The following is a 16,180-nucleotide window of genomic DNA, read 5'->3' as shown; positions in this document are numbered from 1 at the left end:
CCATTAACCACAACAACTCTGCTTGTTACCAAAATCAACCCCAGAGGCAGACTGGGGGCTTCCAGTTGAGGTGCAAATCAATTTGCCTCTAGAATGATTTAAAGTTATTATGGCAAGAATTTATATGTGTTGTGTATGTGGAAGAAATAATTTAACATATCACAAGATATTTTCTGTGTTTTGTAACTTTTCCCAATGTTTTTATTTTTTTACCAGCATTTTGGTAACAATCTCTGGTCTGGGAGGGGGTTATGCCAAATAAACACATCTGTCCATGTTGTCAGGAACACATGTCCATGATGTCAGGAATTGGGAATAAATGTCTCAACTTCCCCCAAAGCTCATTTCCAATGTTTCATTAAACCCTCAATTAAAGCAGTGACAGTGAGTTATAGAATGTTGGGATCCTTCTGGTCAGGGATGGGGCCTGGGGCACAGACAGAGAATTATCAGAGCATTTCCAGGCCTCTGGAGGGTTTTAAATGGGGAATTCCTGACTGGAGGGAACAGCAAAGATCCACCTACGAGGAAGGGGAGATAATCAGTTATTTCAAAATACAGCTGGTCTGGCTCACTCTGCATTTCCTGGAATTATAGAATGGTTTGGGTTGGAAAGGACCTTATAGATCATCTCCTTCTGGTTTTCCTCATATTTGAGCAAAAGCAATGGCAGACATGCTAAGTCTTGTTATATATCTATATATATTTATAGATATATATCAGGTTATATGTTTGTATTAAAAAGGAACTCAACTTTTGGGAAAACATTTCCAAGGAGCTGTATTTTTAAGAGATAATAAAGCTTTTTAAGTAATGAGCTTTTTAAATAATAGAGCTTTTTTTAAGACATAAAAAAGGTGGATCTAGCATCTTCTGTTCCGTTGGGAGGATTTAGGAAAGGCTCCTGTGGGGATGGTGATGTTTGGGGTGTGTGGGTGCAAACAGCAGTGGGAGTTCTTCAGCTGCAGGCTTTCCTTGGGAACAGGAATTTGGTTGGAATTCCTGCTGAACTACCCCCAGAGAAGGTTTTTTTGGTCAGATTTAGCGTTCAAGCACAAAGAACAATTTCCAGCTGCACTGGAACACGTGAACATTTCTGTGCCATGGGCAGGGAAGTCTTTCAGGAATCTTGGGAGCTGCTCTTGGGCCCAGAACAGGGGAAAATCAGCCTGAGGAGCCTGCTTTGTGCCCAGAAAAGTGTGGGAATGCTCAGGTCAATAGGATACAGCGAGTTCTGGAGAGAATGGTGCTGAATTGTCTGAAATTGGGCTTTCTAATAATTTTTTGCCTGTAGTTCTGGTTGAATTATCTCAACACCAGCCCAGTTTGGTGGGTTTGCACTGGAGCACTGAGGAGTTGGGTGTGTTTGCCCAGAGCAGGTTCAGACCCATCTGTGGGTAAGAGGGGCTGAAAGAATTCCCTGTGCCCTTGGGCCAACAGCAGCTGGATCCAAAATTCCAGATGCTGAGACTTCCCATCCCAAACACTGAGAGTTCCAGGCACCAGCACAAACCAGAAACCACTGGGAGACGTGTTTGCAGAGGGATATAAATGACCTATGCATATTTTAGTTATACAAGCCAATCATATCAAATCCCCCCGAGGCAGCCTTTTGATCCCCTATATTTAGTTGTGCTAGGTATCATTTTTTGCATGGGATATTGAGGTCTCTGTGAGAAGTAAATAATAAATTGGTCTTCCATCGAGCCTGTGAATAAACCACTTAGATGAATTGGGTTTTGCACGTGGGAATGCAGCAGTTTCTGAAGTGTTTTCTCCCTGTTTTCTGCTCGTGTCCCTCTCCCAGAGTACGTTGCCATGTACACCTACGAGAGCTCGGAGCAAGGAGACCTCACTTTCCAACAAGGTGACATGATTCTGGTGACAAAGAAAGATGGTGACTGGTGGACGGGCACGCTGGGTGATAAATCAGGAGTTTTCCCATCTAATTATGTGAGACTCAAAGATTCTGAGGTAGAGAAACGTTGAAATGTTCTCAACTGGAGCTGAGGGTGTTTCGTTTGGGGTTCTCGTAGCTGGAGGTGGGTCAGAAGGGAAAGGAAAATGTGGTGGAGTTTTACTGAGTGTGAGCTTGGAGAGGAGGAACAGCAGTAACAACAGTAACAGCTGTGTTTTACAACACAACACCCCAAATAATTTATGGGTGGTGTGTTAAAATAAACCCTGCCTGTGTTAATGGTTCACGTGGCACTCGGGTAGAGCCAAAGCAGAACAGCCACGGTTTCTTTATTCCTCAGGTAAGTTTTTAATGGCTGAGCTGGATCTTGCTGCCGTTATTGAAAAAAAAACTAATTTAGAGAGTAATATTTCAATCTGTTGTATTTTTTCCCTATTGACATTTTCTTGCAATCGAGAGTAACAAATTTTGCAACAAAACTTAACCAAAGCTACTGTGTTTAATTGAAATGTTTTGACTGAATAATAGAGGTTCTGCTCCATCTATTTTTGTCCTGAAATAATGCCATAAAACATGTCCACATGGGTTTTTTTCTTTCTTTTTAGGCATTCTAAAGAAAGGTGTTTTCTCATTTATATTGTTTGAGGGGATAATTTATTTAGTAGTAGGAATTAGCTCAGTGTCAGAGTTGAATGCACTTGATGAGAAGGAGCTCTGGTTTATACTTCTGGAATAATGGGGGGTTAAAAGGTAAATAAGTAAAAACCAGTGGATTTTGTGGATTTGGATGGAAGGGCTTTTTCACAAGTGTGTTTTCTGGAATTGTGTGTGTGTGTGTGACACAACTCAGTGAAAGCCTCTGCACCTCTGAGCCTGAGCAAAGCTGCTCCTTAAAACCATTCTGCTGGTGGGAAAGGCAAGGAATAAAATCCTGCAGTGGAATGTGCAGCTGTAGGAAGCCTTTGTAGGGGAAATTTAGAGGCAGTCCAGAAATCCCAGCAACATCCTCTAGGACAGGATTGGGAAAAAACCTTGAGAGTTAATGATGCTCAGCATTGCAGTCCTTGGAGAGAGGATGTTGGGGTGTTGTTGGCAGATCTTGGCAGAGAACTCAGGTGTTTAGAGCTGGGAACTGGTTTTCTCAGAGGGGTCAGTGGGATGTTTCTCTGCCCTGGGCTTGCCTGGGGCTGAGCCAGCTCAGTGCCCCTCATCCCAAAGTGCCCCAACTGCCCTTTTGGCTGCTGAAAATCCCACCTGCAGCTCAAATCTTGATGAGAGAGGGAAGAAGAAGCTCAGAGGTCGTGGAGACCTTGGTGTCCCTATTCCCTACAGGGGTTCCTGTGCCTGCAGGACACAGTTCTGTGTCCAGGGGGGGAATTTTGATTACATGGCAGAGTTTTGCTCTTCAGCTTGTTCACAGATCCAGCTTTTACAGAGGCTTTCACAGTCCTGGCTGTGTGTTAACTCTGATCTCTGCTGTGCTTGGACAGCTGCCTGCTGGGGGAAAATGGTCCCAAAAGAGTGAATTAATTTAATGTGTCCTGCACTGTTGACTCAGACCCAAAGACAAACAGTGGTGATCTTTCAGCAGCAAGTGCAGAGTTTATAGAAATGCCTGTAAACCTCAAAATCTCAGTGGTTTCTACACCAGAAGAATTTTTTAATTTGTTCTTCTGCCCAGGCTGCCCATTCACCCCCAGGTGATAAATTAAACTATTCCCTGCTCCTCCAAGTTCCAACTTATTAACAGGGTGGGAAAGTCTTTGTTCTCCAGAGGAACAATGACACCAGTTCGTGGTCCCTGCCCAAGTTTTCATTAGGCTGAGGTGGATGGAAGCAGATCTGAACCAGGGTTTTATCCTTGGGTGGTAATTCCTGTGAGGGGATGGAGCTCCCAGGGGAGCTTGGAAACCAGCAACTGGGATGGCTCTGCTTCCAAAACTCTGCCTAAAGGTTCAGGAGATAATCCCAGTGGGAATGTGCAGGGTCCTGCTGGACCACCCACTTTAATAAGACTGCTGGGTCTCACTGAACTGACAGAGCAAGTTCTGCTCTTCTGGTTCAAGGGACTTTATCACTTCTCTCAAAATACCCTCAAATGCTCAGTGAGGGTCTCAGCTGTGCAGAAGGGAAGCAGAACAGGGTCTGTCCTCTCCCTATGTTTCTTCTCAACAGAGGGAATTGAAACTATTTCTCCATCTCCTGAATGGACCAGAATGGATCAGAAATTGAGTCCATCTCAAGTGCACTGTTGGTTAATTTATTTACTGAAGTGCTGTAGGACTTCTCTGTGTGTTTATTCTGCTTTTTCACCAAGGATTCAGAGAGCCCTCAAACACAATTCACACTCAGTCTGGCCCAGGTGATTTTGGTGTTTCTGCCACCCAATAACCCCTCTCTGTGTCCCAGTTGCTGCAGGACAGCATCCCATCCCACCCAATGACCCCTCTGTGTCCCAGTTGGCTGTAGGACAGTGTCCCATCCCACCCAATAACACCTCTCTGTGTCCCAGTTGCTGCAGGACAGTGTCCCATCCCACCCAATAACCCCTCTGTGTCCCATCCCACCCAGTAACCCCTCTGTGTCCCAGTTGCTGCAGGACAGTGTCCCATCCCAGAGATGTGCTTCCAGTCCAGCAGCATGGGTGTTGACTCAGGGGTGTTTTGGAGGAGTGTGTTCTCTGAAAGTCCAAACCCTTGGTTTTCACTCAGGGTGTTTCCCTGCAAGAAACACTTTCCAAAGCAGAATTAATGCCCAGCACTCCCCTTTCAATCTGAGTTGTTGCTCACCATTTAATCCTCCCCCGTGGGAGTGTCAAGCCCACCTTGTCCTTGTCCCCAGACCTGAACTCAGTCTTTGATCTCTGGGTGATGCTTTCCTGGTTTACTCTTCTTGCTAAGACAGGTCCCCGTGGTTGTAGAGAAGGGTGAGGAACTGAGGAGGATCAAAGGACTGTAAGGAGGGAGGGAAGGTTTGCTGCCCTCGTGGAGTGTGAGTGCACTTGGTGTCTGACAGGGACAGGAGAGCAGCACTGAGACTCCCAGAGGGGTTCAGGATCTCTAATAATCTATTTTATAGAGCCATCCAGAACCAACACACTTCTTTTTTCCCAATAGCCCTGTTCTCTCAGCCATTGAACTGTTTTTTAGTTACTCCTTGTATTAGTTTCTGCCAGAATCCCCAGGTTCTCAAAGGATCAGGTTAATAGGGAGAATCCTGAGGAGGAAAGTGGCTCTTTTGCCCAGAGAAATTGGGATTCTGAGAGAACCTTCAGGCTCTTGGATGGAGTTTGTGAGGAGGCTCCTGAAGGTGAAGAAGGTGAAGCTGAGGAGGGTGGAAGTGTTGAAGGCAAGAGGATATTTATGGTGACCCAACATTTCTGACCAAAGTTCAGTTCAGGTTCCTGTTGCTGTTATCCATCTGAAACCTCCTTAGAGCAGGAGATAAGAGGGTTAATGGACCAGGAGAAAACAGAAGGAATTATTTATGGAGCAGGAACTGGACTAATTCCAGGGTTAACTGGGTTTTTCGTGGCCTGGTGATGATGATGATGGTGGTGATGATGATGTTCATCCCTCATCCCACCCTGCCTGGGTGCAGTGAGTTTCTCAGGAATATTTGCAATCCAACTGTTTGTAGAGTTGAAAACAATTATTGTTGGTTTAAGTCACCTGGACAGAATTCCCACTGTGTGGATTCCCAGATGCACAATTCCAGTGGGATGTAATTTGCATTTGCACTGATATTTGCAGTCCATGAAAGGGAGTAAAAGTTCAAGAGAGAATTCTGCACTTTTGCACTGAGTCCTCCACTTCCATGCACTGCTGGGGTTTATTCCCAGGGATTTATTGCCATCAGAAATATTAAGGATTTCTGTAAAAACACAGTATTCCTGTGGGTTTTTTACTTCCATGCTTGGTTAGTGTGTTAAATTTAATGTGTAAGTAGAGAAATAAACCTGAGTGCTAAACTTGCCTCTTGTTTTCTGTTTCCAGGCTCCAGGAGCAGCTGGAAAAACGGGAAGCTTAGGGAAGAAACCTGGTGAGTCCTGTGTTGTGACAGCACCTTCTGGCTGTTCTTAAGTGTTTAAGTTCAATGGCAACAAAATCTTTCCCATGAAAATAAAGGATGTTTGGCTTGGTCATTTTGTAGTAGTTTGCACTGATGAAAACAACTGTAATAAATGCAGTTAATAAATAATGTAACTGTAATGAAATAATTCATCATCTCTGATCATTCTGACATGTCAGTCATAAACAGCAGGTAGCTAGAGAATAAAAGTCTGCTCAAAAATGAATGTAAACTTCCTGATGGGTTGCTGAACAGAACAGTGGAAGCCATTCCCCCTTGTCCTGTCCCTCCATGCCTTATCCAAAGTCCCTTTCCAGCTCTTTTGGACCCCTTTTAAGCACTGGAAGGGGCTGTGAAGTCTCTTCTTGGTAATTCAATACTTAAACAAACAAAATGAAAAAGTTCTTCGTGGAAGGGAAGCCATTGGGGTTTTTTTAAACTTCTTTTTCTGGACACTTTTCTCTGAATTTCTGCCTCCCTGTGATGTGCAAGAGCTGAATGTTGCACCTGTGCTTTGTATTGTAACTCATTTAAAATAAATGAGTAAAACCCCTCTAAGCTGCTGGTTGGTGGCAGGGGGTGGCTCATACCTTGTAAACCACATTTTGTAGGTAAAAAGGAGAAATTTCTTGTTCTGAGAGAGAGATAAAAAGTGTCAGATTTTTACTCTTCCATCGTGATCTGAACATGGGAACTGCTGTGGCAGCAAGGGAGGTTTTCCTGATTTTGAGAAACTCCCACCACTGGTTTGCTTGCTGGTGTTCATTCTGCCTCCTGAGTGGCTTTAGGATGGAGGGATTAATGGAATTCTGTGGGAATTCCATTAATTCAAATGGAATTCCTGCAGATGCAGGAGCCTGCAGACTTCCAGCAGGAGAGTTGTGTCTCCTGCCCGACATCCCGGTGAGCTGGGGTCGCTCAGCCCTCTGCTCCTGCCCCCTCCCTGTGCAGCTCAGATGTTCCTCTGACCACTTCTGATTTTCCCAGTCCTCCTTTGCTTCTCCATTTCGATTCAGCAGTTGTTTATTTTCCTGTCAGGCCTCAGCTCCCTTTGTTCCAGCCAGACCTGGCTCTGCTGCCCCTGCTGCTCTTGCTTCCCCTGCAGGGAACACCTGAGGGATGACCTGCTGTGCCCTGGCACCCTGAAATGGGCTTTTCAGCAGGAAAAGCACCCCTCTTTGTGGATTAAGCACCCTCTTTGTGGATTAAGCCCCCTTCTTGTGGATTAAGCCCCCTTTTTGTGGATTAAGCCCCCTTTTTGTGGATTAACCACACCCTCACCCTGCTCATGGTTTGGGGCCAGGGCTGAACTCAGTTACAAGCTGTGGGTGGGACATCCAACCCCAGCTGCCCAAAACCTCCTGTCCCTTCACATTGGCTCCAAAACTGGGTTCCCTCTGTGGGACCACAATAATTCTCTGTCTTTCCCCAGCCCCTGTGAAGCAGCCCAGACCTCAGGCTGTGCTGGGGGAGCTCTGCAGAGGGGTTGGTGAGCTCAGGGCTCCGGGTCCCTGCAGGCTGCAAGGGGGTCACACAAAGCACCTGCTCTGTGCCAGGGGCCATGGAATGAAGATTCCCAAAGAAATCCTCTTTGAAAATGTTCATTTGGGGTCTGGGGCTGAAAAATCAATTCGTTTGCACCTCTCAGTGCAACTCCATTGGACTGTCACCAACGTGGCTCCTCTTTTTAGGGAGCTCAGTCCAAAGGTTGGACTTGAACAAATGGAATTTCAGGGAGTTGTATTTGCTGGAAAACAGTATTAGGATACTGGATTTTAAGAGCTGTATAGCTGTGGTTGTTATTATTTTTGTTATTGTTATTCTCTATTTCAAATATTTTTATCTCCTACCCGTAGAGCTGTTGCATCTCTGGTTTATTATTTATTTTCTCCTGCAGTGCCCTGAACTTCTCATTTATTTTGTAATTACCACCTGTACTCCTGGAAATACACAAAGACATCAGGATTTTCTGGAAAGAAAGGCCACAGTGATTGCAGCACAGTCAGTGTTGGATAGAATGTGTTCAGGTTTTTCCAAATTAACCTTTTCTTCCCCTTGTGCTCCCCCAGAAATTGCCCAAGTTATTGCCTCTTACACAGCCACGGGCCCAGAACAGCTCACTCTGGCTCCTGGGCAGCTCATCCTCATCAGGAAGAAGAATCCAGGTGGTTGGTGGGAAGGAGAGCTCCAAGTTAGTGCCTTTTTCTATTGTAATAAAATTCCACGTTAAAAAAAATCGTGATTATTTTTTTTAGTTGTTCAAAATGCTGAACGTGTCAGTGAGAAACCATTTTGAGAATGTTCTGCAATTCAGCATTTAAAGGGAAAATACATTTACAAAAATGTGCCCCCGTGGCCATCCCTGATCTGGGAATAGCCTGGGGGGGAGAACAGCAGGGGACCCATCGGGTGTTTTCCTGGAGTTCCCTCAGAAAGGTGGATTTTAGGGCTTGTTTTGGCTGCTTTTGAATCCCCCCCGAGTTTTTTTAAGAGTAGAACTTGACAGTTTGATCCCACTAAATGAGGGGTTTTGGTTTGGGCTTTTTAACAGGGTGAAAAAATGTCGTTGGTTTATTCTGCAGTGCAGAGGCTCAAAAAGGAATTGAATTATTTTCCCCTGTTACCACCTGCCCTTTTTGCCTTTTCTGGGGATGTTTTTTCATCTCTTGTGGAGAAATCACCTTCCAGGATTCCTTAGGGATTTGTTCTCACTGACCTTTATGCTGCTGGTAACTTTTACCTTTGAAAAGTCTCCATTAAATGGATTTTAAGACAGCAAAGAAGCCCCACGGGGCAAGATCTGCCACAATTCTCCCTGAGCAGCTGCTGGGAGGTTCTAAAACAATTAATTTTTGGTTGTGTAAATATTCAGTGTGACTTTAGATACTTGAATGGGATACAATTGGTTTTTTATTTCATTATCAGTCCCCTGACTATTCTATAAATATTCTATTTATTCTCCTCTTCCACACTTGGGGGTCAGAGTGGAGGGAAAATAAGGCCAATGTTTTAAGCTGGTTTAATACAGCATCCAAAAATAGCTTAAAATTAATGCTCTAGATGCTCTTTAGATCAAGTGCTTTCTTTTTTAGTAAAGATTTAAAGAGGGGACAAACTAGTTAAAGAATAGTAAATCTGTTAGATGACCCTTTTTTCCCTCAAATTTAACGTTAATTCCTTTTTAAAGGCAAAATTCTTCCTGCCCAAAACGCCAGCTTTGTTCTAACGACTCAAACAGGGAATAAAGAGTTAAAATAAATCCTTAACACAGATTTAGAGGCTGAGATGGGGTTCAGAGTTGTGGAATAACCTTTCTTGCAGCCAGGATTTTTTAATTTATTTGCTTTCAATGACCAAGGCAGTCGGGGAGGTACCAGGGGGAGGTTTCTGTCCCGCTCTGGTGGCACAAGGTGTTGAAAAGCTCAGAGGCCGTTTCTTTAAAAGAAAAAGAGGTGATTTGGATCCTTAATCTCTGCTTGAACTGTCACAATCTGGTATGATTTAAACTCAATTCTTTAAGCATTTAGATGCTAATGGAAGTGTTGTAATGTTCAACTACTGCCAAAACCAGCTGGTTTTTCCTTACAAAATGCAGATTTTTCCTTACTAAATGCAGATTTTTCCTTACAAAATGCAGATTTTTCCTTACAAAATGCAGATTTTTCCTTACAAAATGCAGGTTTTTCCTTACAAAATGCAGGTTTTTCCTTACAAAATGCAGGTTTTTCCTTACAAAATGCAGGTTTTTCCTTACAAAATGCAGATTTTTCCTTACAAAATGCAGGTTTTTCCTGCTCTAAAGCTGCTGTGAGTGCCAACAGCTCAGGTGTTGGGTCCCCACCTTGCCTAGATGCTGAATCCTCCTCCCCTGATGTGCTGAACCCTCCTGACAGCCCCGTTCTGTCCCCAGGCCCGAGGCAAGAAGCGCCAGATCGGTTGGTTCCCCGCCAACTACGTGAAGCTGCTGAGCCCCGGGACCAGCAAAACCACCCCCACCGAGCTGCCCAAGGCGGCCCCCGCAGGTGAGAGCCCCCTTTTCCCGTGGGATTCCTGCCTGGAATGTGTGCCCTGGGCAGTGGATCCCGAAAATAACTCAGGCTTGGCCTCAGTTCTCCCTGGGGGGGGATTTTCCCTTGGAGTGGGAAGAGCGGGCAGAGCTCGGCATGTTCCTGGGAAGGGTGGGATGCTCCAAGACCACTGGTGAGGTGACATTCTCCATCTTCCAGCCCTCCAAGGTTCAAATTTCTTGGTGCTGATTGGAGCTGTGAGAAAAATTCCTCTTTTAAATTTAGAAAGATGGCATAAACTCACGAAACAAAGGATTTATTCAGTGCGCTGGGTCTTTCTCTCACCGAGTTTTCCGGGGAAAAAGACCCTTAGGATTTAAATTCCATGCATTTTATAGTTTCACAAAATCCCACCCCTTTTTCAGATAAGTTTGATATATTCATTTTTGCCTAAAATTCCTCTTTTAAATTTAGAAAAATGGCATAAACTGATGAAACAGAGGATTTATCCAGTGCACTGGGTCTTTCTCTCACTGAGTTTCTGGGGAAAAAGACCTTTTGGGTTTAAATCTCATACATTTGATAGTTTCACAAAATCCCACCCCTTTTCAGATAAGTTTAATGTATTCATTTTTGCCTAAAAAGGTTTCTCTCCTGTGCAAAAGGGGCTTTCCCTTCCTTCCAGCTGGCTGCTGGGCATCCTCTGTCAAAAACAATGGACCTTCCCTTGTTCTCAGCCCAAAGAGAGAACAGAAACCCCTGAGTACAAAATTTCCACATGGCCCTGAAAGATTTTTCATTTTTAGGAACTTTTATATTTCCCTTATCTGGCTGAAAAAGATGCTGATACCCAGGTCCAGTTTGGAACTTGGATATCTCACAAATTTGTGATACATCTATAAAACCTCATAGTTTATTTCTCATAGAGTAGAGCAGTTTTTAGAGCTTTAGAGAGGGGATTTTTTAGGGTTTTTAGAGGTTTTTTAGCACTGAGGCACCTCCCCTTCAGAGCCTTCCCTTTTTCCTGAGGGGGAGTGGGAAGTGCTCCCTGGAGATGGAGCTTTTTTCTGTATTTTAAGATTTAGGAAACAACACAAAAGCAACAGACTGTGAGATTTTTCATGGAATCACAGGATGGAAAAGGACCCTAAGGATCATATTCCATGATTCCATGTTTCTCTAGCTGTTGCTCTCTGGCTCCTCTGATAGAAATCTAAAGATGCAGAAAATCAGTCTTCCCAAAACCATCATAAATTTGGGGTTAAAATGGTAAGTCAGCATTGAGACACAAACTTTTACAAGGCAACACGATGGGAATTTATGTACATTTATATACATTTTTGAAATTATTTCAGGTCTGACAGTCTGGGGCTTTTCCCACATGGTAAATTTTACAGAGTGAAGTTTTAAACCCTTTTTTCATTGCCTGCAGAGCATCGAAATCTTGATTAAATCATAATTGAGTAAAAAAGAGAGAAGCTTTTTGGCAGATTAAAATAAGTTCCTGGCTGAGTAAAATAAAAGCAAAAAAGTGAAAATAAAAGCAAATTTTGGGATTAATCTAATGGAGAGAACCTGCCAGAAAGGCTCAGTAATAGAAGTCTTATGTCTGGTGGGAAAGTACCAGCAGTCCTGTGGCTTGGCCAGAGAAAACAGAGAGAAATAGAGGAAACTTTATTTCCATAAAAGTCCTGGTGCTCAGAGAGCCAGGGAAGGTGCTCAGTTAGGATGGAGCAGGAGCAGCTGAAGGGCAGCTGGAAAGGCCTGGGAGGTTCCTTGTTCCTCTCCTCTTTTCCAAGATTTTTGTGTGGCAGACACCTCCAGAGACTGCAGGGACATCACCACTGGCTTTCTCTTGGATTAGGGAGCTTCAGATAATGGAATTTCAAATGTTTCCCAGGTTTTCCTGTCCACCCACCACTCCTGGTGGGATGTTCCAGGCCAGGCTGGATGGGGCTTGGAGCAACCTGGGCTGGTGGAAGGTGTCCCTGCCCATGGCAGGGGTGGCACTGGGTGGGCTTTGAGGTCCCTCCCAACCCAAACCAGTCTGGGATTCTGCTTTTCAGAACAGGTTGTTGAAGATGCAAAATGCACTTTTTATAAATGGATGCTTTTGAAGGAAAAAACTATATTTATAAAGCAAAGGAGAGCTGTCAGTAGAAGGCCAATGTCCTTGAAGGGTTTGACTTTTTACTACGTATTTTTTCAATCTTCTTCCACTGTTGGGCATTTCCAGACAAAGTTCCCCTCTGGAGCCAGGCTGGGAGAGCTGGGGGGGTTCACCTGGAGAAGGGAAGGCTCCAGGGAGAGCTGAGAGCCCCTTCCAGGGCCTAAAGGGGCTCCAGGAGAGCTGGAGAGGGACTGGGGACAAGGGATGGAGGGACAGGACACAGGGAATGGCTTCCACTGCCAGAGGGCAGGGGGAGATGGGATATTGGGAAGGAATTCCTGGCTGGGAGGGCAGGGAGGCCCTGGCACAGGTTGCTCAGAGCTTTAAGGTCCCTCCCAACCCAACCCAGTCTGTGCATTCCATGAAAGTCTTCGGGTCTTTAAATGACCTGGAGCCAGTTTGAGGAGAGCTGAGCTGAGCCCCAGGAGGGGCAGGAGGGGTCGGGCTGGGCTGGGGCAGAGGAGGATCTCGGGGCTGTGCTGGGCCAAGAGCAGAGTTTGTGGCTGTTTTGTGCCCTTGGGCAGGCTCAGGGTGGATCTCAGGACAAGGCTCTTCCCCCAGAGGGTGGTGGGCACTGCCCAGGCTCCCCAGGGCAGTGGGCACGGCCCCAAGGCTGCCAGAGCTCCAGGAGGGTTTGGACAACGCTCTGAGGGACAGGGGGGATTGTTGGGGTGTCCTGGGCAGGGCAGGGCAGTCCCTGGTGGTGGTGGGGGGTCCCTGGTGATGGTTGGGGGGTCCCTGGTGGTGGTGGGGGGTCCCTGGTGGTGGTGGGGGGTCCCTGCCCCACAGTGGCTGACAGGGCTGTGTTCAGTGTGCCAGGTGATCGGCATGTACGACTACACGGCGCAGAACGACGACGAGCTGGCCTTCAGCAAGGGGCAGATCATCACCGTGCTCAACAGGGAGGACCCCGACTGGTGGAAGGGGGAGGTCAACGGCCACGTGGGGCTCTTCCCCTCCAACTACGTGAAGCTGACCACGGACACGGACCCCAGCCAGCAGTGTGAGTGCCCTGTCTCTGTGCTCTCTGAGGTCAAACATGCAGCATTGCTGGCTCCCAGGTCTGCAGGCCCCACTGCCCCTCTGTGCCCTTGGCTGAGTCTCTTTGAAGACCTTCCAGTAGCGCAAACCTTTGTGTTGTTTTATTTTCAGTTCCCATCCCCTCCCCCCCCCCATCCCTGGCATGTTTTTGCCCCCTCCCCTCCCTCCCCTCCCCGATCATTTTTGCTCCATGCCCTCGACACGCCTGACTCATTTTCCTTGCTTGAATTTGCTCATTGTTTTGTTTTGCTTATGTGTTGTTTTCCTCCTTTTTCTAGGAATCATATGTTGTCCATCCCCCACTCAGGCTTGAAAGTCCTCAAAGAGACCCACTATCCCATAGCACTGCCCAGAGGGATGATGGGAGATGCAGCCTTGATCATGTGGCTTCCAGCATGATCATCTACTGCCTTCTGAGTAGAAGAACACACTGCAGAGCAGTTTTACCTCATTTTTCCATTAGTTGCATGGAATCGCAATGGTTGAGTTCATGACCTGCAGATAGATGCAAAATTAATTATTAAAAAAAAAACCAACCCAACAAAACCACACACGCACACAAAAAAAATAAAATTTTTTAAAAAAATAATAAAAATCAGAGGATAGTGGGTCCTTTTGTGGCTTTCAGAGTTACCAAACTAATGTTTCCACCTTTGCACAGGTGCTTTGGGTAGTTTTAAAACAATTATTTTTTAAAAAGATATATTTTAGCCTTTGGAAGGAAAAGCATAAATTAAATTTCTTCATTGCAATTTTGGTTGTGCAAAAAGACCCACTATCAAGGAATGCTGCATGTGCTATTAAAATTGTTCCAAATGTCCATGAATTGGAGACTTTATGTATCTTTCTTTTTTATTGTTCACTTGTCCAGTGTTGTCAATATGTCTTTTTTTTTTTCCTGTTACTTTCTTTTTTTTTTCTTTTTTTTTTCTTTTTTTTTTAATGACAAAAGACCAGAAGGAGTTAAAATGAGTTCAATGTGCCCAATGCCAGGTATTTTGCTGTGGTTATTGTACTGTTTGTATCAGGTGTTCCTTGTTGAGTGTGTAACCCATTGTGGAGGGGGGGAAACTCCCCCCGGGTGCAAGAGAGACGAACTTGCAAAATGTTTTACCCAGTTGTGTCAATTTTATTTTGCACATTACTTGTAGCTGCAAACAGTTAGAAAACACCCCGGTTTGTGTTGTCTCCGTTTGGTTTGTTGCATTTTCGTGTCAGAAATGATCTGATGCTCGTCCATGTGGGAGTGGAGGAGGAACCTCTTGGTTTCCCTGCCCTTGGATTCCCCAGTTTTGCTTTGCTCTGGAACAACACCTTTCGAACGAGTCGTTTTCCTGACAACAAAGAATGTATAGAACTATCTCCCTGCAATTAATTTCCAATGTTTACATTTTTTTAAACTTAGACTGTGGAATTTATACAAATTAATATTAAATGGAGCTTACAGTGGAGTTGCTGTAGATGTGCTGTAGCTAAGCCGTGTTAGTTCCTGACGGAATTCCTGGTGCTGTCAGTGCTCTCCCCCCAATGCCTCAAGCACAATGTAGCCCTTTACTAATGATTTCCCATTTAGTTATGCCCTGGTTATGTATTTCATTTATTCCTGAGCTCCCTGCTGGCAGCATTCCCAGCCCTTCCCAGCTCCCTCCTCCCGACCCGTCCTGCGGTGCAAGGGACAAGTGAAGCTCCTCATTCAGTTGCACTTCAGTATTTCATCACTATGAATGTAAATTATATAAATATATAAAAACCTGCAGCTTTAACAACTGTAATACAGCCTTTAAAATTAGTTCCATGTATAGAGAATTAAATCCTTGGTATAAAAGACAGACCCACCCGTGTTTGTTGTCTCGTTGCTGCCTCACCCCGGGGCCACCTCGGGGCATTGGATGGATTTGCCACCAGAACAGCCTGGAAAGCCCTTTTCACTTCACAGGGACACTCTGAGTATTATTTAAATATAATTAACCAGACTGGTCGTTATCTGCAACATTATTGCTCGTGGTGGGTTTGTTGGGGTGTCCTGGGCAGGGCCAGGGGTTGGACTCGATGATCCCTGGGGGCCCTTCCAGCTCAGGAGATCCTGGGATTCTGGGATTCCCTATTCCAGGGTCTCTATGTGGTAAAAATCCATTGATTTTTATTTTTTTTTTGTACTATGCAGGTTAGATAAATGAAATATCCTTCCTTGTTTTCCCATGGGTTCACCTGGATTTGGGCTCTGTGTTTTACCCTGAAAACATGCACAGTTGCACAGATTCTCCTCCTTTTTAGGGTAGTATTTAACAGACACAAACTTTTCATTAGGATAGTGTTTAATAGGCACAAATTTTTTTAGGATAGTATTTAACAGGCACAAATTTTTCATTTCTACCATAAAAAAACCCCCAGTTCTTCTCCATCATGCTGCAGAAATGGAACAGCAGCTCATTCCTGGGATTTTCAGGGCCCGTTGCTTTGCTCACTGAGGAGGATGGAGCCAGATTGGACCCCACTCTGTCAATATTTTGTTCATTAAATGTCATTGGAAGGACAGGATGTCTCTGTTTTCCCTCACTGAGCTGTGGGGTTGAAAAATTCACTTGACTAAAAGCATTTCTCCTCAGGGGCTTTTTGGGTTTTATGGCTTCAGCCCAGAAATATACAGTGAATGTACATTGAATTTAGTGAATATATATTGACTATGGAGTGAATATATAGTGAATGTGTAGGGAAATATTTGCAATACTTCAGCTGGGGGGGATTCAGGTGCTGCTTTTTTCTTTCTCATTACTTCAAGTGAGAAGAAAAATAAAGCTCTTACAATCTCCTGCAGGAGGGTGTTTTTAACAGGTTTCTCCCAGCCCATGGATCCCCCCTGTGCCCCATCCCCACCTTGTCCCCCAGCCCAGAGCAGTGAGTGCCACGGCCAGGCCTTCCTGGGACACCTCCAGGGCTGGGCACTCCAAACCTCCCTGGGCAGCCCCTGCCAAG

At 45.1% G+C, this 16,180-nt stretch overlaps 1 protein-coding gene across 6 annotated transcripts in view; it reads left to right on the top strand.

Moving 5' to 3' along the window:
• ITSN1 (intersectin 1) overlaps positions 1-16,180 on the top strand; it is a 100,111-nt gene that overhangs the window by 67,356 nt on the left and 16,575 nt on the right. For 4 of the 6 annotated variants that reach the window (XM_064647162.1, XM_064647160.1, XM_064647161.1 and 1 more), the window contains 5 exons: positions 1,808-1,974; positions 5,914-5,959; positions 8,059-8,180; positions 9,900-10,011; positions 12,978-13,169. In XM_064647162.1, coding sequence (XP_064503232.1) covers positions 1,808-1,974; positions 5,914-5,959; positions 8,059-8,180; positions 9,900-10,011; positions 12,978-13,169 — 639 coding nt within the window. Of the gene's footprint in view, positions 1-1,807; positions 1,975-5,913; positions 5,960-8,058; positions 8,181-9,899; positions 10,012-12,977; positions 13,170-13,485; positions 13,745-16,180 lie in introns of those variants that run through there. The other 2 variants (XM_064647163.1, XM_064647164.1) reach the window with 2 other exon arrangements.

Source organism: Pseudopipra pipra, chromosome 2 (assembly GCF_036250125.1).
Source record: "Pseudopipra pipra isolate bDixPip1 chromosome 2, bDixPip1.hap1, whole genome shotgun sequence".
In the NCBI taxonomy this organism is placed as follows: Eukaryota; Metazoa; Chordata; class Aves; order Passeriformes; family Pipridae; genus Pseudopipra; species Pseudopipra pipra.
The sequence above is the reverse complement of the archived record's forward strand: the minus strand, read 5'-3'. Positions and strand labels throughout refer to the sequence as shown.